This window comes from Hemitrygon akajei, chromosome 7, assembly GCF_048418815.1.
Source record: "Hemitrygon akajei chromosome 7, sHemAka1.3, whole genome shotgun sequence".
Taxonomy (NCBI): Eukaryota; Metazoa; Chordata; class Chondrichthyes; order Myliobatiformes; family Dasyatidae; genus Hemitrygon; species Hemitrygon akajei.
The window spans coordinates 57303183-57325233 of record NC_133130.1 but is presented as its reverse complement, the minus strand read 5'-3'; the positions used below and the strand labels follow the sequence as shown (position 1 = coordinate 57325233).

The 22051-nt window shown below is 37.1% G+C and overlaps 1 protein-coding gene across 22 annotated transcripts in view; it reads left to right on the top strand.

Moving 5' to 3' along the window:
• Positions 1 to 22051, top strand: part of LOC140730474 (neurexin-1) — a 1634325-nt gene that overhangs the window by 835178 nt on the left and 777096 nt on the right. For 21 of the 22 annotated variants that reach the window (XM_073050928.1, XM_073050924.1, XM_073050929.1 and 18 more), the window contains 2 exons: positions 15130 to 15333; positions 19139 to 19165. In XM_073050928.1, coding sequence (XP_072907029.1) covers positions 15130 to 15333; positions 19139 to 19165 — 231 coding nt within the window. The remainder of the gene's footprint in view (positions 1 to 15129; positions 15334 to 19138; positions 19166 to 22051) is intronic. The other variant, XM_073050935.1, reaches the window with a different exon arrangement.

Genomic DNA, 22051 nt, shown 5'->3' with positions numbered 1-22051 from the left:
ACCAAAATCAGCATGAGGAAAGGGGAAATCTTGCCTGACCAATCTGTTGGAATTCTTTGAGAAATTAACAGGCAGGATAGACAAAGTTGGGGAGGAGAGGATCTAATAGAAACCTGTCAAATATTGAGAGGCCTAGATAGAGTGGATGTGGAAAGGGTGTGTCCTATAGCGGGGGGGGGGTCTGGAAACTGATGGCACAGCTTCAGAACAGAAGGATTTCCATTTTAGAACCAGAGGTGAAGAAAAAGTTCATTAACAAGAGGGTAGTAAATATGTGGAATTCATTGACACAGTTGTGCAGACCAATCCACTGGGAATGTTTAAGTCAGAGGTTGATAGATTCTTCATTAATCAGGATATTAAAGGTTACGGGGAGAAGAGAGGAGAATAGGGTTGAGAGGGATAATGGGATAATAAATCACTCATGATGAAACGGAAGATCAGACTCAATGGGCAGAATGGCCTAATTCTGCTCCCATGTCTTATGGTCTTATAATAAAATTCCCATGAAAAATGTTTGAATAATCAAGATGTAAGTGAGTCATGATGATATATTGTGATTTAACATTTCCAACACTAACAAAACATTCCTTGTGTTCAACTTATGGTACAGTTTTGACAGAGTAAGTTGAGAGAGGATTATGAATCACAGATCATTGATAATTGTCAATTGTTTTCCAAACTCCTTATTCATTTGTTAGTTATGACATTGACACTTCTTCTGCATGGGCACTTTGTCAGGGAAGTAGTTGCATAGTCATCATTAAAGAGCAGGGTCGCATAAGAAAAAAAAATCAACTGGATCCGACAAAGGACAGACATAGGCATGATGGGCTGAATGGATTCCTGTGCGAGATACTTTTAATTAATGGCAAGGCAAATAGTAATTTTGTCATCTTCTATAGGGTGATGACCAGATGCCCCATGCTTTTGACTCGGTTGTGGCATAGAGAAGAATGTTGAGTGGCAGAGGAAATTTTGTATATTGCTTGTCATCCATCTCTATAAACTCATGGATTATGTACACAATTCCATTCTTAAATTCAGTGTGGCTCCATTGGCTGAAGTTGTAAATCAGCAAATGGATTCAAAAATATTTGACTATCAAAGAGATTAATCTTAAAAGATATTAAACAGGGATTGATAAAGTATGTGCCAATTTTATTACAATGATTTACAGCTTATTTTCTTTTATGATCATGAGCCCTAATTTTATTTTTAGTGGGATTACAAATCTTTTCATTTACAATTTTTAAAAAAAGTAATGTACAAATACAAATTAAAACGAGTGAAGCACAGTATATAATGTGTTGTGATATGAGAGGGGAGGGGAAGTGTTTGTTGAAGAGCAATTCCCAAGTTTGTTACTTTAATTTCTTTCCCTGCCCTGCATCCTGTCATGACAATTCTAAGCCAGTGGTGATATATTTGCCTCTGACACTGTAAATCTCAGTACATAAATGTGTCTAACCCAATAGGTGTCCAAACCCTAGTTTGTGATTCAAAGGTTTCAAGGGTACATTTAATATCAGAGAAATGTATACAATATACATCCTGAAATGCTTTTTCTTCACAACCGTTTATGAAAACAGAGAAGTGCCCCCGAAGAATGAATGAGTTAAATGTTAGAACCCCAACGTCCCCACAGCTCCCCTCTCCCGCACCTAAGTAGCTGCAAGCAACAATCCCTCTCCCCCACCAGCAAAAAAAAAAAGAATCGGCACCCCCACCAAGCACTCAAGCAAGCAGCAAAGCAACAGCAAAGACACAGACTTGCAGTACCCCAAAGACTAACCGTTCACCCGGTATTCGACATACCACAGGCTCTCTCTCCCCGTTTTAGAGGTGGCTCCTTTTCACAGCGAGAGGGGAGTCATGACAGACAATTCACTGGCTTACGATGTTAAAAGTCCATTGCATCGCTTTTTCTGAGCTCTGTGTCAAAAGACCTCAGGTTTCCGGGCACACAGCCATAGATCTTCTGACTCCCACGACATACTGATCTTCTGCCGGGACACCGACCTTCGATCCGCCCGTCTTCAGAGCCACAAGGTCTTGAATCCGCGAAGGCGAGCTAAGCTTTTAGGTCGCATCCTTGGCATCTCGAATGCTGGCCAGTCGTGAAACCCCAAGAGCAGGTCCCATTCCCACAAAGAACCAATGTCAGCGTGTAACTCCAGGTCAGGGTCTTCAAAAAAAATCCTAAAAGGGAAAAATAGAGATATTAAAGATGGAAATAGAGCTGTTTCCAAAGATGCAAGCAAAGGAGTCGCCATTTAGCGCCATTATGACTAAGCTCTCCCCTCCAGATTCAAGTAGTACATCTACCCTATAATTTCAGATTCATAGTTTCTCAGTAAACAAGCAAAACCACGTACAAGTGCGAACTTGTTATTTGGTTTTAAACATTCGTCTTATTCACTTTGGAACAAATAACATGGATTGAAGAACAATAATAATGTAATAAGTTTTTCAGTTGTACCTGTGATGCCTCTATATTTATTTTTCTTCTAACAGAAATAAATAAGTGAGTGACATATTGTCTTTGTTTTAATTTCTTGCTAAGAACAGAAACTCACTGTTTCTGTGAGCTGAAATAATGGGTGATTATGGGTGTTTTAAAAAAATTTTCAGTAGTCCCACTTTGCTAACGGGACTCAATTTCACCTGTTGATTTAAATTTTTTGTTCAAATTCATTTGTATCTTTAATCTGTTAAAAAAAATCCACAATGTACCAATATTGTTTCACTGCACTGCTGAGCTCGGTTTTCCTTGTTTCCCTCCTCTACTTGTCAACCTGTTTTGTCATCTGCTGTACCATCTGGCTTCTTGTTCTCTCTATCTGGCCATGCTCAAGTCAGACTATCAGAATCCACATTGATCATTCCATTCTCCACTATTTCTCTCAGAATGTACTTCTTATGTTTACTTGAGTATCTCCGGCTACATCTATTTGATTTTTTAGTTCTATTAATTCTTCTGGCCGGCTGCCCTTTGATGTAAGCGGCAAATACATTTCCTGCTTGTCAAAGTCATTTGTGCAATTTTTGGCAGGTGTTCACAGTTTAATATTGTGGATAACATCAAAAGAAAGCTAGGCAAATTCCAATGCTTCCTAAGGCTACTAAATATGAAGGCTTAGGGTTAATTTTAAGATGCATCCATAAGGAGCAAATCCTTGGAGTTAATAGGATCCAATATAACTTTGCAGCATCAAAATGAAGAGCTAAAGCATAGACAATGGTAGAAGTAAAGCAAACGCATCCTATTTCATCGATTGTGTTTTTTAAATTTTTTGTACAGGAATGCAGCTTTGTCACCCTGGCCATTATTTTCTTTTATTTTGAAACAGTATCATGATGGAGCACCTATTTTCACATCTGTCAATGATGCTAGTTAAACTACGTACAATTCAACCTGCCTGATAATCTTCCGCCTCCACATTAATGATCCTATAAATACAACTCACTTTCTGAGCAGATTACAGCTTACCAGCTTTGAATCATTTGTGACTGAGAAGAATATAGATTTATACTCTTCTTACTTAGAATTTTTGATAAAAAGGTACAAGTTAAAAGAGTTTGTAATCAGCATCAATTTGATGTTCCACATGTATTTGCTTGAATGTTCTACAAGGTATTTGAATAAATCTACATGAATAGTGCTTCTGTATTCTGTGGCCATTTTTTACATGAGCAGAAACAAGCAGATGGGAAGGCAGATGCTGTAACATTGGATCCTTTTTCATCATTTTGCCCTGTTAAACATGAGTGTCGCTGCCTACAGATGGTTTTGTTGTAGGTGTTGTTTACAGGACTATTTTTGTAATTGTGCTGGTTCATTACAATACTGCATAAATCTTTGTCATTTTCTCAAGGCCTTGGGGAGCAAAATTAGAAGTATCCATGTGAAGCTGGCTTAAAACTTGATATCAGGATTCACAGTCATTCATCTATCATTAGTTTAATATTTCTTGAGCTTACCCTAAATTTGGTTCATGCAACTCCAAGTTTTATCTGTCTTCCAGTATTTTCTACATCCAGTAGAGCTTCATTTAAATCTTCCTATAGCATTTGGAGTACAATATGATAGTACATTTTGTTGTCTGTTGATAATGATAGTGAACGTGCTCCTGGCATCTGTGAGTGAAACTGATAATTCATGATCTACTTAGTCAAGGTATGAATTAAATTGCTTTTAGCTAACTTTACTGTTAATCAGTATAAAGTGCTAAAATATAGTCAGCTGAAGATGAAAAACTTACCTATTGATTTTTGATACAACTAAAATAATTTATTGTATTCAATTGAACAAATTTGCTTGAATTTGAAGAATCTACAGTTCATTCCTGTCATGATCAGAAGGTAATCTGTGTAATCTTTTCAAACAGAAGTGTTTTAGGTGAAGTACAAGGGGAAGCAATATCAGAATGCAGAAAATAGTGTTACATTTACAGAGAAAGTATGGTGCAGGAAGACAATAGATGCAAGGTGCATGATGAGGTAGATTATGAGGACGACTTCATCTCTAATGTACATGAAGTCCAATCAAGAGTCTCATAACAATGAGATCAAAGCAGCTATTGAGCCTGGTGGAGTGTCTCTTCAAGCTTTTGTATTTTCTGGCTGATGGAAGGAGGGAAAGGAGAGAATGTCCAAGGTAGGAGCGGTATTTAATAATGCTGGCTGTTATACTAAGGCAGCAAGAAGTGTAGACAGGATCTATGGAGGGGAGGCTAGTTTTTGTAAGAGACTGAGCAATGTTCACAACTCTGTGATTTCTTGCAGCCTTGGGCAGTGCAGTTGCCATACCAAGCTGTGGAGCTTTTAGATAGGATGCTTTCTATAGTGTATTTATAAAAATTGCAGAGGGTCAACTTCAAATGGTCAAGGTTTTGTAACCTGAATATAACTGAAGAGTTTGGGGATTAATGATATAGAGGTAGAGTCCTAAGAATGATTGTAACTATTGATTTAATCAGGAAAGCATCCTATTCCAGTATGGTGCAAGGAAAGCCAATTTGTCTGAGGAGCACAAATTATGTCAGGAGCACAAAGATGAGTCATACCTGAAGTGTCTGTTTATATTGACACACAAATACACAGGAATCATCCTTATTATCTTTTGTTCTGTGAAGCTATTCATTTTGAAGTGCATAACATAGTTATGCTTTCATATTTCTAGATGCATATTTTTAAAAGATTTGTCAAGGAATCCTGACATAAAATAAGTTCTGTTTTTTCAGACTAAAACAGATGAGCGTTCCTCGTAGAAAGTAGATTTAATATTACCTATGCATCATTTGTAGAGATAATTGCCTTTCGGTAGAATAAAAGAACAACAAAGATGAGTATTTATGAAGTAGGGAAAGTTCGAAGAGAAAGGGCTGACTTAGAAGTAAAGTGATAATGATCTGAACTAAATATAGATATTTTAAAAATGAGTCCTGAGGAGGTGCAGATGGTTACAACAGAAAAACTGAGAAGGAAAGTAGCATGCAAAGTCTGAAATGAGGATTCAGTCTTTTGTACTAATAAAGTGTTGGAATAAAAATATGGATAAATGTCTACCCACCTCCCAATCTGCGGAAGTGTCCAAAGAGCATCTGATGCAATATTCTAACAGTGACAATACAGAGTTTCTTATCCACGGTAGCATATAACATACACTTTTTCAAAACACCCTTCTAACTATTCAGAGACCAGAGTACACAATAAGCAACTCAACATTTTACATGTTTTATTTTCTGTTTGGTACATTTTATCTGCTTGTCACAACATGGGCAACTCTGCATTAAGGATGTCTAATTCAGATTGGGTGAACATCTCAGGAAAAATGACTGAGTACCTGGTTACATGCCATTTTATTTATCTATCCAGTCCCTTTTTATTTTATGTTGTCACTGTTTTTACTTTTCATAGAAACGTAGAAAACCTACAGCACAATATACGCCCTTCGTCCCACAAAGCTATGGCGAACATGTCCCTACCTTAGAAATTATTAGGCTTACCTATAGCCCTCTATTTTTCTAAGCTCCATGTACCTATCCAAAAGTCTCTTAAAAGACCCTATCGTATCCGCCTCCACCACCGTTGCTGGCAGCCCATACCATGCACTCACCACTCTCTGAGTAATAAGCTTACCCCTGACATCTCCTCTGTAGCTATTCCCCAGCACCTTAAACCTGTGTCCTTTTGTGGCAACCATTTCAGCCCTGGAAAAAAGCCTCTGACTATCCACATGATCAATGCCTCTCATCATCTTATACACCTCTATCAGGTCACCTCTCATCCTCCATTGCTCCAAGAAGAAAAGGCCGGGTTCACTCAACCTATTCTCATAAGGCATGCTCCCCAATACAGGCAACATCCTTGTAAATCTCCTTTGCACCCTTTCTATGGCTTCCACATCCTTCCTGTAGTGAGGCAACCAGAACTGAGCACAGTACTCCAAGTGGGGTCTGACCAGGGTCCTATATAGCTGCAACATTACCTCTCGGCTCCTAAATTCAACTCCACGATTGATGAAGGCCAATACACCATATGCCTTCTTAACCACAGAGTCAACCTGCATAGCTGCTTTGAGCGTCCTATGGACTCGGACCCCAAGATCCCTCTGATCCTCCAAACTGCCAAGAGTTCAGTTAGATGTTCCCTCCACCCTATAATAGACTTCCCATTTCTTCATCTTCTGGCCTCATTTCTTGGTTCTGTATGAACATAGAAGTTTTATGAAAAGTCGCTGTGTGATGGTATTGGGTTTGCTGTCCCCAAAGTTCTGAACTCAAATGAAAATATTAAGTCCTATCCAATATTGATAGCTATGAGTACTCTCACAAAAGCGAGGTTATAGTGTAGCCAGCTACACTTCAAAGGTAAGATCACTGCTCTGTTTACCCTCCACAGCAAGTTTTGCTGCCGATACCCACTATTTGAATGGTGCCCCCCCCCCCACCAAGGAGGATATACTTACAGCTAACAAATTAGTTTAAACACTGTTAGAAACATTGAAAACCTACAGCACGATACAGGCCCTTTGGCCCACAAAGCTGTGCCAAATATGTCCTTACCTTAGAAAGACTGTTCATTATTTTTAGTGATACATATTCAAATTCAGATAAAATTCTTAAACCACATTTAAAACTTAGTGAGCATTTCTATCTAATAAAAGATTTCCAAATCACAAAAAAAATTCTAAAACATAAAGGATTTCCAAAACTCAGGTGCAGTACAATTTGTAAAAGCTAAAAGGACAAACCAACGAGTTGCAGAAGTCCATCACAGAAATCAAAGGCAGGGAAATGGATTCTCATCACCGTGTATTTCTGTCAGTTTTCTTGTCATTCCTTGACCATTCCTAACAAGCCTGACTGTTCTGTAACATTTATATTTTTTTGCTACTTTGTGACTTCACATACACTGTCTAAGAGCTTTTTGGGACAGAGATCCCAGATACTCAAAATTAATGCTGTGAGGGATGACTCTGAGTAGGCAAATCTCCCAACTATTGATAGGACTATTACTCTTATTTATGACAAGAAACTGAGAAAAGAATATTGGTTGGAAGTTTAACTTACTCAGAAACAATTCTTTGTTCGTTGGAAGTGTCAGCTGCTGTGTTAGAAAGCTGAATTTGGCGAAAAGGCGCCCTGAGCCTGGGTAGAGAATATCTGTCACAACTGACCTGGCACATTGATTCTTGCTTCTCTCTCAAAATGTGCTGCTTGAGGTGCTGAGTATCACGTTGACAGGATTTTTGTTTTTCTTAGCATCTATTGAAATGCTTTGCATTGGAAAAATAGAAACGTTCATCCAACTTGTATAAATTCATGGTTTGTTATTGGTATCAAGCTTTTGTGGATTATTTTATAAAGCTATATCCATAAAATATATGAAATATCATATAGAGAAGCAAAGATTAAAGGGAATTATTGCATACAGTGGGAAACTGTAAAAGTTATTTTGTATGCTTTTTTGAGTCATTTTCTTGAAAAGATTCCTTTAATTAAATTAAGATTTTTTTTATTCAAAGAGCCTTCTATTGAGTTCAGAAGTATGGCATTAAAAAGAGAGAAAACATATATTCAGTTGACATTTAATGTGGGAGGGAGATTGAGAATCATCATGAAGCACGTCCATGAATTGTCATTGATCATTTTTTGGCTGTTGTTCACAGACTGAGCAGGAACAAGCTTTTCTCTTAAAATCCTATTCTCATCAACATTTCTGAATGGTGATAAAAACATAGGGAATACAATAGAGAAAAAAGAACAGCCTCTGATGACTTGTGTATCAGTCACTAATGGTAGACAAGCGTGTCACCTGCCTGGCATCCGAGAGGCATCTCTAGATCACTTAGTTGGTGACACAATAAAGCAAACCTAGTATGTTTATTTAAGCCAGTACTAGCACTTTGAAATATGAAACATATTAGAATTAATTTTTTGGGTTCTACAGTGGCATGAAAAGGTGTGGGCACCCCTGGTCAAAATTTGTTACTGTGAATAGCTAAGCGAGTAAAAGATTACCTGATTTCCAAAATGCATAGTTAAAGATGACACATTTCTTTAATATTTTAAGCAAGATTACTTTTTTATTTCCATCTTTTACAGTTTCAAAATAACAGAAAAGGAAAAAGGCCCGATGCAAATTTTGGGCACCCTGCATGGTCAGTACTTAGTAACTCCCTTTTTGGCAAGTATCACAACTTGAAAATGCTTTCTTTAGCCAGCTAAGAGTCTTTTCAATTGTTTGGGGGATTTTCACCCATTCTTCCTTACAGAAGGCTTCTAGTTCTATGAGATTCTTGGGCTGTCTTGCATGCACTGCTCTATTGAGGTCTAACCACAGATTTTCGATGCTGTTTAGGTTGGGGGACTGTGAAGGCCATGGCAAAACCTTCAGCTTGCACCTCTTGAGGTAGTCCAGTGTGGATTTTGAGGTGTGTTTAGGATCATTATCCTGTTGTAGAAACCATCTTCTTTTTCGTCTTCAGCTGTTTTTTTTTACAGATGGTGTGATGTTTGCTTCCAGAATTTGCTGGTATTTAATTGAATTCATTCTTCCCCCTACCAGTGAAATGTTCCCTATGCCACTGACTGCAACACAAGTCCAAAGCACGATTGATCCACCCCTATGCTTAACAGTTGGAGAGGTGTTCTTTTCATGAAATTCGGCACCCTTTTTTTCTCCAAACATACCTTTGCTCATTGCGGCCAAAAAGTTCTATTTTAACTTCATCAGTCCACAGGACTTGTTTCTAAAACACATCATGCTTGTTTAGTTGTTCCTTTGCAAACTTCTGATGCTGAATTTTGTGGTGAGGATGCAGGAAAGATTTTCTTCGGATGACTCTTCCATGAAGGTCATATTTGTGCAGGCGTTGCTGCACAGTAGAACAGTGGACCGCCACTCCAGAGTCTGCTAAATCTTCCTGAAGTTCTTTTGCAGTCAAACAGGGGTTTTGATTTGCCTTTCTAACAATCCTACGAGTAGTTCTCTCAGAAAGTTTTTTTGGTCTTCCAGACCTCAACTAGACCTCCACCGTTCCTGTTAACTGCCATTTCTTAATTACATTACTAACTGAGGATACGGCCACCTGAAAATGCTTTGCTATCTTCTTATAGCCTTCTACTGCTGTATGGGCATCATTTATTTTAATTTTCAGAGTGCTAGGCAGCTGCTTAGAGGCGCCCATGGCTGCTGATTGTTGGGACAAGGTTTGAGGAGTCAGGGTATTTATAAATCTTTGAAATTTGAATCACCTGGCCTTTCCTAAATATGATTGTGAACGGGCCATAGCCCTAACAAGCTAATTAAGGTCTGAGACCTTGGTAAAAGTTATCTGAGAGCTCAAATCTCCAGGGGTGCCCAAACTTTTGCATGGTGCTCCTTTCCTTTTTTTCACTCTAACATTGTACAAAACAAACGTAATACACCAATCTTACTTGAAATGTTGAAAAGAATGTTTCATCTTTAACTTCTTTGACTTTTGGAGATCGAATCTTCTACTCACTTAACTATTCACAGTAACAGAAATTTTGACTGGGGTGCCTAAACTTTTGCATGCCACCGTATGCATTTACCTACATTCTTGTACGTGGTGCCACACATACCGATATTTATGCATTTCCAGTAGGGACAGAAACTGGTGCTTTGACCAAATGTATCTATGCTTACCCATGCTAATCCTATTTGTCAGAATCAGGCCTTGCCATGCTTTTCCTATTGAGTACTTGCCCAAGTATCTTTTAATTGCTGTAATTGTATACAAATACAACTTCATGCATAGATGCAAAGATTGGAGAAGCAGGCATTTGAAAACACAGAGTAGTATGTTTTATATCTGAAAATTGATTTTTGCATATAGAATGTTCAAATGTCAAGTAGCAGCCATACTCTTAAGTTCCAATTTAAAAAAAAATGAAATAAAACGCAAAATGTATTTAAATGTAATATAATTAACTTTGTTGCATGCTGAAGATTAAATTGGATGACAGAATTAAACATTTTTTAATGTTGCTCTGGAACTTCCATTTGGGTATCAAATGACGTGAATAGTCTAAGTCAATAGAAATTAAATGTTCTCAAGGCTCTTGAGAAGCATTCAATTGCAAATTTTGCTAGACCCCCCCCCCCCCCGCCCCCGTGTGGCTAACTATGTAAAGCTTACAATATTTTCAATCATTCATGATTTATGAAGTAACTGTCCCCAGCATACTGACTAGCTAAAACTGTGATATCATCTTTAGAGGCAACAAATCAGGACATAATGAGCATGAGTTTGTATGAGAAACCAAGATGCTTTAGTTGCTAGAAATCTGAACTTCATTTACCCATGAAAACATATCAATAGACAGACAGATTTAAATTTCAGGTCATAATCTTTCTTCAGAACTTGGGAGAGAAAACCAAAGATGAAATTATTTTTACATTGCTGAGCTTAGGTATAGGTGAAAAAGAGTCTAAAGTGGATGTCTGTGGAAAGTTGGAGAATAGGAGAGATGCAAGTAATAGGGGTGGTAATGGTGAGTGAATCAATATAGGTTGATATGAGGAAGGTGTATATCGCCAATGAGGCAAGCTTGAATTATGGATATATGAGATCTAAGACCAAAATGGCTTTGATTTTGAATGAATTTGATGTCCAGTCCAGAAAACACTGGTTTGCCGAGTTTGAAGATGTGTTTGATTTTGCATCGGGCTTTTTTTTAGAAATATAAGAGTGCAATGGGGATGGAGAACTCATCTCATGTGCAACTAGAAGCTTATGATTGCAGACTGAGCAGAAATAATTTGCAAGGTGACATTCGATCTCATATCTACAAGTGTAACTTCATGTCCACCAAATATTGTCTATTAAACTAAAAAAAAACACAGAAAAAGTTGGGTATACTTTGCAGAATAGGCAGCTTTAGTGGAGAACGAAAGCAGAGTTAACATTTCAGGTAAATTACCTTATATTCTGATGGAAATCAGATTTTGTGATCATGGTCCCCAGGGGTAGTGCTGGAAATTGTATGACATCTCATTCTGCTGCTGGAGGATTGAAGAAACCACTAGAGAACAGTTGTCACAAAATCACTGAAATTACTACATGCTCCAATAAACTCTATCTATACATACATACATATATATATATATATATATATATATATGTGTGTGTGTGTATATATATGTGTGTGTGTGTGTGTGTAAAATTAATTGAAAGTTGCAGGATAGATTGAGAAAATGGTTGAAAAATTTTGCATGTTTTGCAAATAGAAGCATAAAGTACAAGAGTCAGGAATCATGATAAGTCTTACTAAAACACTGGTTTGACACAATCAGAATACTCTGCCCAATTCTGCATATTAAGGATGTGTAGAGGATGCAGAAGGGATTAAACAAATTGATTCCAGACTTGAGAGGCCTTTAATTAGGTCGTAGTAGTTGGGGTACTTCTTGATGGAATCGAGGAAATTGCAATGAAATTTGATAGAGACATTTAAAATCATGAAGAGAGAGTGGATAGGAATATCTTTCCTCCTCCCCCCCCCCCCCCCCCGCACTGCCTCTCTCCTCTTTCCTCAGGGATTGCTCTCACCATGATTCCTTGTCCATTCATTCCTCCCCACTAATTTCCCTCCTGGCACTTATCCCTGCAAATGCTAGAAGTGTTACAACTGCTCATTCATCTCCTCCTCACCTCCATTTATGTGCCTCAAACAGTCCTTTCAGGTGAGGCAAAAATTCATCTGCAAATCCATTGGGGTCTTCTTCTTTATTTGATGCTCCCAATGTGGCCTTCTCTATATTGGTGAGACCCCAACTTAGATTGCGGGATCGCTTTGTCAAGCACCTCTGCTCCATCTGCAAATAGCAGGGTTTCCTGGTGGCCAACCATTTTAACCAAAGGAGACCTGGTCTTTACTAAGGTTCATGGACTCTGCAAGGTTGACCTCCGGTCTCATCTTCGATATTCAGACCACATATCCATTTTGCTAATCACTGCATAGAGACCATTGGTTAAATGAGTCAAACAAACTTACAGGGAGATCAGGACTTGGCCAGAAGGTGCCACCTTCGTGCTGCAGAATGCCTACTAAAGCATGGATTGGAAAATATTCAGGGAGGTGGATGCCTATGATCATCATGTCAAAATGCGGGATTGGTGATTGGCTGCGTGGGAAAGTCCATTGAGGATGTTACCGTGATTAAACAGTACACTGCCTGGGCAAAGAAGAAACCATTGTTGACCGCAGAGATTCATGCACTGCTTAGAGATCAGGACACTGCCTTCAGATTGGGGGACAGGGTGACTCTAAGCTCAGTAAGAGCCACGGTCTCCCGTGCAACTTGGGGACAAAATCCACAGACACCCTTGTGTTACCAGGGACGCACGTGTGGCAAGGTATACAAAGCATAACCAATGACAAGTCCACCGTGACACCCTTCCTGATAGGCTGAATGCCCTCTATGCACAATTTGATGCAATGAATGATGCGACATCAAGGAAAGCCCCCTCTGCCCCTGAGGAACAGGAACCCTGTTTAACCACAGCTGAGATCAGAATCAGGTTTATTATCACCGGCATGTGACGTGAAATTTGTTAACTTAGCAGCAGCAGTTCAATGCAATACATAATCTAGCAGAGAGAGAAAAAAAATATTAATAAATAAAATAAAACATAATAGTAAATAAACAAGTAAATCAATTATGTATATTGAATAGATTTTTTAAAAATGTGCAAAAAACAGAAATACTGTATATTAAAAAAGTGAGGTAGTGTCCAAAGCTTCAAAGTCCATTTAGGAATCAAATGGTAGAGAGGAAGAAGCTGTTCCTGAATCACTGAGTGCGTGCCTTCAGGCTTCTATATCTCCTATCTGATGGTAACTGTGAGAAAAGGGTATGCCCTGGGTGCTGGAGGTCCTTAATAATGGACGCTGCCTTTTTGAGACACTGCTCCCTACAGATGTCCTGAGTACTTTGTAGGCTAGTGCCCAAGATGGAGCTGACTAGATTTACAACTTCTTTCGGATCCTAGCCATGGTAAACAAATGCAAAGCTGTAGGGGCAGACAGTATACCTGCTCAGGTGCTGAGGGATTGTGAGCCACAGCTAACTGAGAACTTAATGGACATCTTTACTATCTCTTTGAAACAGTCCACTGTCCCTACTGGCTTCTCAGCAGCCAACATTATTCCAGTGCTTTAGAGAGCAACGGTAACTGGCCTGAACAATTACACCCCACCCCCACCCCACTGCGTCAGTGATTTCAACAATCACATAGTGCTTTGAGTGGCTTGTAATAGATTATAAAATCCCCCATTCCAACTACATTGGACCCTTTCCAGTTCACCTACTGCTCAAATCGGTCCACTGATGATGCCATAGCAACATCTCTGCACTGCATCCTGTCCCTCCTGGAAAGAAATCCATGCACATGCCAGGGTGCTGTTCATTGACTTCAGCTTGGTACTTGACATGATCATCCCTCAGAGACTAGTGAATAAATTGTCCTTGGTAGGATTCAACACCCCTCTCTGTAACTTGATCTTGAAATTCTTGATGGAAAGGCCCATCAAGTTTGACTTGGCAGCATCTCAAGCTCCATCTCGCTGTGCATTGGTGCCCCCAGGGTTCTGTGCTCAGCCTGCTGCTGTTCACACTGCTGGCTCATGACTGCACCACCAGATTCAATGCAAACCTCATCAAGTCTGCTGATGATACTACAGTGGTTGGCCTCGCCAGCAACGGTAAGTCAGTATACAGGGAGGAGGCAGAGAGGCTTAAATGGTGTGAGAACAATAACCTGAGTCTCAACATTGACAAGACAAAAGAGGTGCTATGGACATCAGGAAGGCACAGGATGACCACTCTCCATTAAACATCAATGTCTACCATGGAGAGAGTAAAGAGCCACAAAGTTCTTGGTGTACACATAACGAATGATCTAACCGGCACCCATGGGCCTCATCATGAGTCACGAAGGCACAGAGCAGTATCTACACTTTCTGAGGAGATTGAGGTGTGCAAGGCTTCCTGCCTCTACCAGAGCATCTATGACAGTGTCCTGCTTGACTGCATCATTGTGTGGTATGGAAATTAACAAAAAAAAACAGAAGTAACATGAAGTAAAATGTTCTTACATGAAGGGTGGTTAATGTCTGGAGTGTACTGCAGGCCTGGTAGTAGAAGCACATTTAATTTTGATGATTAAAATGAAGCTAAGTAAATATCAAAAATAATGCTTATGTCGGGATGTTGGCGAGAGAGTGGTGAAGGGTGAATTTTCATTGATTCTATTGTATTTCCTTGTTTTGCTGTGAATGCCTTCAAGAAAATGAATCTCTGATGAAAATGAATGGTGATATGTACATACGTTGATAATAAACTCACTCTGAACCAGCATGGATTCAGTGGACATATAAACTAATTAAATTTTGTAGCCATTGTCTGGTTCTGTGATGTTGAGTTTTAAATAATATGTATTTAATAAAGTTTAAAGTGCTATTTATTAGCCCTAAACTTGTATGTAAAAAAATTAATAAAGGTCCTGATACTTAATAGCATTTTAAAATATAAATTAGATATTATGCAAAGAAATACCTTCATGTTCATTTGTTTCTTCCTTTCTCTTATCAGAAGCAACAATACTGAGCTACGATGGAAGTAAATTTATGAAAATCCAACTCCCTGTTGTAATGCATACAGAAGCAGAAGATGTATCACTGCGATTTATGTCACAACGAGCCTATGGAATCTTAATGGCCACGACATCCCGAGATTCAGCAGATACTCTGAGATTGGAACTTGATGGTGGTCGTGTCAAACTTACTGTCAACCTAGGTAACATTCATCAGTGCTTTGTGTCATCACTTTTTTATGCATAGAGATCTTTTAATTGTTCAATAATTTGTTCAATGCTTTCAAATTTTGTTTAACTATTTTGAAAAATGATTAATCAAGATGCAATGAATTTTGTTGTCACATTGTTATAAACCCATCTTTTGAGACCTCATTGAAGCCAATTTACTATTTTTGTTGCTTATGCATGTTTTTTAAATTATTTCCATCAATTTCTTCCTCAGAAGCTTTTTTTTACATTTTATTTTTATATCTTTTTGTACTCTGATTCAAGAAGCCCATCTGTTTAAAATTTTATAAGCTATAGTATCTACCTCAGAGTACCAGTTGATGATTTACAGACTGTACACAAGTAATGACGATTGATTGAACACCTGCTGGAAATTTGATCTAAAAGCAAACCATAAGAAATACTCAGTAGGTCAAGCAGTATTTGTGAAGAGAGTAACAGTTAATGATTCACTTGATGAAATTATCTGAACCATTTACTCTCACTCTTGATGATTTGCTGAGTATGCCTTTGTTGTGAACACAGCAACAGCGTGTTTAAAATAGAGAGGCAAAGAAAGAGTACAACATTGTAATCTTTCTGCTGGCTTCAGATTGTAAATTACCACAAGCAATACTAAGTCTTTACAGCTTCAGAAATATTTTAAAAATTCAAAAATATATTTGAGATGAGAGTAGATTAGAGAGAAAGCTTGTAATTTCCAGTTCTAAGCAATCACTCCTGCCAAAATTGTATTTGTAAGCTATAAGAAGTGAGGACCATCTCTAAATTTGCAAACAATACTTAACAGAAAATATCATTATTTATTTCATAAAATGTACAGAAAGAAGATATTTTAATTGAACAGAATAATAGAATAATTATTTTTTCAACATGTGTATAATCTTATGGGCTTCTGCTAGTTCTTTTACATTATTTGTAACAAATGTGGCTTTTACCATGTCTTATTCAATCATGTTTATCTTTTACTCGTTCATTTTTATTATATGGTTGTGATATTATGCACTTACTTTTGAATCAAAAGATGGTACATGACCCTTCAAAGACCAAGGTCTGCGGCCCTTAGCAAACAGCCATATGAACAAGAATGTGCAGCCTCTTTTACAGTGAAAATGCTTGCTTTAGTCTCAATTAAATCATTTTATTTGAGAATAATAGAAAAATAGGAATATATGCATAAAAGAAAACAATAATTTACACTGTTCATTTACTGAATGCATTTACATTTCTATACAATGCCATTTCCAGTAAAATTGATGAAAATGAAATTGAATTGCTGATGAAATCTGATGTCTCCATTTCATTTCTAATGGTCAGTGTAGAACCATCTGATATAATGAATGATTTTTAATATCTAATGATTGTGAAGCCTATTTCACTGCATTATACCGCACAGCAATGACCTCGTTGTTTATTTTCTTCCGATCATACAAGCAAATATAATAGATTCACTGAAAGAATCATTTCCCTCTTTTCCAGTGATGTTATGGAAATGTGTCATTTTCATCATAAGGAAATTTTTCCCAAATGTGGAACTTAAATTTCTTTTCAAAGTGGTCAGATGTGTGGCAAATTTACAGGATGTGAAATATAAAATTAACTCTCTTCATTGAAATCATTCTTGATTGTAACATTATTACATTACCCAATATTTGGAATTAGAAGAGTTTAGTTCAGGTAGCTTGAGAAATTATTTGATTGTTATGTTATAATGGCAGCTGAGCCTCTCTGTTAATATAGATCAATCAAATTATTTCAAGAAAAAAAAGAATTAACATCATTTCATCATTTTCCTTGCCAGACACTTTTAGCCATTGCCTCAAAGTACATTGTCAGAAATCATCAGACTTAAACGTTACCACCAAAATATTTTTTTGATACCATTTGAATGGAATATTGTATGGAAGTAGTTCACTGGAATTTGAAGCAAAATAATGCAGCACTGAGGAAATACTCCTATCCATTTTGGAAAATGTTATGAATAAGTCTTTTTGTTATCCTCAAAAACAAAAGAGACGTAGGGTCTATCAACTGAACAGCACCAGTACTATTTTAAAAGAACAGAAGGTGAAAAAGAAAGGTGAGAAATCTTGAAAAAATAAGTTTAATGCCTTTTGACCCCAGAAACCCAAGAACCATCAACATTCAAACATTGAATAGCCTATTTAAATCCTCAATATTTTTGTTTCGTAAGCAAATGGCTATTCTGTTTGCTTCCACATCTTGTTTACCCTCTGACTTTTTGGTTTTTTTGCTGTTATTTTCTTTATTAATGCATTTCTTAATTCAAGCCAGTGGTCCTCGCGTGGACTTTAAAGTGCATGGTCTTAAATTCTTTATTTTGTGAATACATCCCTGCAAATAAAAAGTATATCTGAAATTGAATAATAGCCTAAGTTAATCATCAATTTTGTCTTTTCTGCAGAAGTTTAATCACATGTAGTTTTAGAAGGAAACTAGATTTTTGCCTAGTTTATTAGGCCTGAATCAGTCTCAGATATTTACTGGCTGAGTCACGTTCTCTCACTAAATCTCTATATTGCAATGACTTTTCTGCATAATTTGCAAAATCAGATTGACTGTTCAGGGCAGTGTTTTAATAAGCTACAAATGATCTATTTCATGCAGCATACAGTAAAACACTTAAGTCATGGAAAAAAACACATTGAATTTCTCTACTTGGCCATATTAATAATGGAATGTCTGTTTACATTCTATTCCCTGAATGTTAGATCGTAGAAATACTGCATACATCTCCTGTTGGATTTATGAGTTATCATTATTAATCCAGGTGTACAGATTTTCTTGCTTAACGATCAGTATGTTTTAAAATAATTGTTGAGGTGTTCAAAAAGTATAGCATTTCTTGTAATGAGGTGTGCACACTTTGGTCTTTGGCTGTTTGCAACCACTTTTCTGTTGCGGTTGACGACACATGACAAACTCAGCTACATGAACATGAACCTGGAATTCTTAAGATTCAAATTCTTCAAGGGCATTTTAGATTACCTTATTCATTGTTGGACATGCATATAAATGTTGTGTTGTTTAAAAGTAGGAGACACCAAATTATTTTATCTGTCTTGTACTATGTTTTAGGGTTTGTTTCTTTTGAATGCAAAAGGGGGAATATATTTGAACGTTTTAATGACTGCAACATATAATTTTTGAAAATATATCTAAATATTGGTGATTTTAAACATTAGGCAAATTTAGCTTTAGCGCTCCCTCCCACCCCACCACCAAGTATACCATTTGTTTAGTTCCATCGTATCTTCTCACAAAATGCATAATGAATGTGTGGAATATAAAAATGTAGTTCTGTTTTAAGCCTTTGAAGAATCTAACAGTGGTCAAAGACATTTGATCTTGCCAAATTACTGCTTGTACCCCAGTATGACGGAGCACTGCTTATTTTCTAAGTGGACAGTTGTGTTCTTTCACACATGAGGAAAGGTCTGTGGCTTGTCTGGGTCAAGTATCTTTGACGTGAAAAAAATATTATTTCCATCTTGGTTTGAGAATCCTGTAGCTGTTGTTTGCTGTTGGCCATCTTATGCTTTATTTAATGTAAGAAAGTAGACCCAATAATAAATGTATGGTGCAAAAACCATTCTGTTATTAAGATTTTTTAATAGTAAATATGATTTTCCACTATAAAATGGCCACATTTGCATGTGTCTGTCCCCGGAAGGGTGGAATGCGATTTTTTTGGATGTCTGCAGCTATTACCTTGAAGGATATAATTTCATTTTTCATCTATTTTTCCCTATCTAGACTGTATCAGGACTAACTGTAATAACAGTAAGTTGCTGTTCAAAGCTTTTTCACTCTTCCTCTTCTACTTTTGAAACAATTTGTGGAAGTAGAATTGCCTCATAGACTCAATTATATAACAAGAAATTGAGAATGTGTATAGCAATTTAGGATTAGAGAATCTTAGGATAGTTGCCAGGGTGTTAAAAAATGTTTTAACATATTTTTTCCTTAAGAAAGTCTTTTTCACAGATTTAATAACATTTAGCAAACAGATTTAGTTATGTTCAGTGAAATGTGCGCGCAATTGCAGTTGTTAAGTGCATGTCCTTAATTAATAATGCACGTCTTTGTTAATTGCAAGTAAATTCCAGCAACGTGAGATATCATAATGTGCTGTATACCATTTGAAAAGATTAATGTGATTGGTCTTACAATATGGAATATAGATATTCCTAACATCCATACGAGGAAATATTTTTTTACACCCTGTATATTTCACATTAGAGGTGGGATGGAAGGACAAATAGAGTTAGATTAATTCAACATGCATGATTCCACTTTAAATGCATTTCAGATAATGCATGGAAAAATAACTTCTTTGCATGACATTTCAAGGTTTTTAAAATGTAGAAAGAGAAAGGATTGTGACTTTTCTTCTAATAATTACTCTGGTAGGATGTCATTTTTATGGCTAGATTGCCAAGAGGATTCTGAGATTATAACCAAATTATCTAATGGCTTCTGTTAATCAAGTTAAATTTATAATGTATTTTGCAATGAATGCTATGAATTAACATATTTCTACACCTTAAAAAAGTAGCATCAGCTGCCTTTTCTTAACATCAGCTGCATAAATGTGATTTTGTGCTGTCACTCTCAAAACAAACTTAATATTTCTCAAACAATTGAGCCAGGCTTGCCAATAATTTATTCTGAATTTATTCCCAACTAATTGAGTATATTTTCATACTGATTGAAAAAGCTCGAATGTTCTTCTGCACGTTACTTTACTCGCAAATGCGCAAGTTAACTAAAGATAAACTTTTGAGGATCAGTGCTCTTTTTGTGCGGTAAGGAAGCTTCTGTGCTGCTGAAATCTGTTGAAGAGAAAAGCTAAATGTGAGTTAAATAGAGGAACCCACAGATTTCATTTTCAAAAGGGAGGAAATACCATCCAGTCATGGATTTTTCAGACACATTTATTTCACAGGTCAAATTATAAATGGAACTATGTTATCTCAGTATCGTTTATTATTTTATTTATGGACATAATTAAATGAAATCATATTTAAATTTCATACTGTACTGTCAATATGTGAGTTTGTACTTTAGGGTTTAGCAGGAGTTATTTCTAAGAGAATAATTATACTTTTAAAGCACTAATTCACTTACGAGTGTTTTGTTAAATTATTAGAGATAAGATTGCAAACCAAAAGGACAGACTGGGCGGATGATACTAACATATTAGACAATTGGGTAATAGTTAAAGTAACTCATGGTCAGTTTCCCTTTAATATTTATACTTAAGATAACAACCTAAGGATGATTTTTGGTTCACCACCTTAATACAATAATCTAAAATGCACACATGAAGTGTTTCTAATGCTGCATGTGATGGCATTGCAAGGTAAATTCCTAATACACATGTCACAGGATGGGAACTTGAAACCCATGATTCTGATTCTGATTAGTTTGAATCACCTAATGTGTCTTGGCTTGGGCCAGTGGGTAAGTAGCACTGCAGCGTGCATTTGCAAAATCAGTATGCTGTGGGTTTTGGCCAAGAAGGAAGCCAAGGGTTTTCATACATAGAACATGGAACAGTTACGTTACTTCTGTTTAAACGTACCGTGGGTTAACAGTGAAGAATCATATTCTGGAAGAATTAGAGAACTTTTATTTACAGTAATAAACAAACACATATTAACCCAGCCATTCAACAAGTCTCTCTCGGTCTCTCTGTGGGTTTACAAGCATGAGTAGACCTTTTAAGTGGTACACACAGTTCTTGTGTTTCCTTATTATTATTTACATGTTTTGTCTCATCTTCATCCGTTAACTGAATCTCTGAAGTAGGCTGTTTCTTGAGGTCTTTGCGATTTCTTCTTACCACTCCTCCGTCCTCTGCTTGGACCATATATGATCTAGGTTGTACTTTTTCAGGTACTGTAGCTTTCTGTGTCCATGTGTTCACTTTGTCTTGTATTCTTACTTCATCTCCCTGATGCAGTTCAGGTAATGGACAAGAACGTCTATCAAAGTGTATTTTCTTATTTGCTTTGTGTTCATCTTTCCATCTTTTCACTTGGTCACCTTCCTCTGTTCACAGAAGGCTCTTATCCATTGACAGATTAGATCTCAAACGTAGTCCCATCAAGAGCTGAGCAGGCAAAAATCCACATACAAGTGGAGTACTTCGGTAGGCTAACAAGGCTTTATAAAAATCACTTCCACTATCTTTTGCTTTGTGCATCATTTTCTTGACAGTTCCTACCAATTTCTCAACTAATCCATTAGACTGAGGGAAAAATGGACTAGATGTTGTATGAACAATGCCCTATTCGTGAGCAAAATGTTTCATGCATTCACTACTGAATTGTGGACCACTGTCTGTGAGAACTTCCATCAGGTACACCATGTCTCGAAAAAAACTGATTTCATGCATGTAATTACATTTTCTGCAGTCATTCTGCCCAGAAAACACATTTCAGGATACAATGAGTAGTAATCTGTTATTAATAGATAGTCTTTGTAGTTAGTTATAAAAAGATCAATGCCTACCTTCTGATAAGGTCTATGAGGGTTCGGATGTGGATGCAGTGGCTCCTTAGGGTTGCTAGGTTGCTACTTAAGGCATATTTGACAAGAAGACATCAATTCTGCAATCTCTTGATTCATCCTGGGCCAAAACATCACTTTCCATGCCCTTCT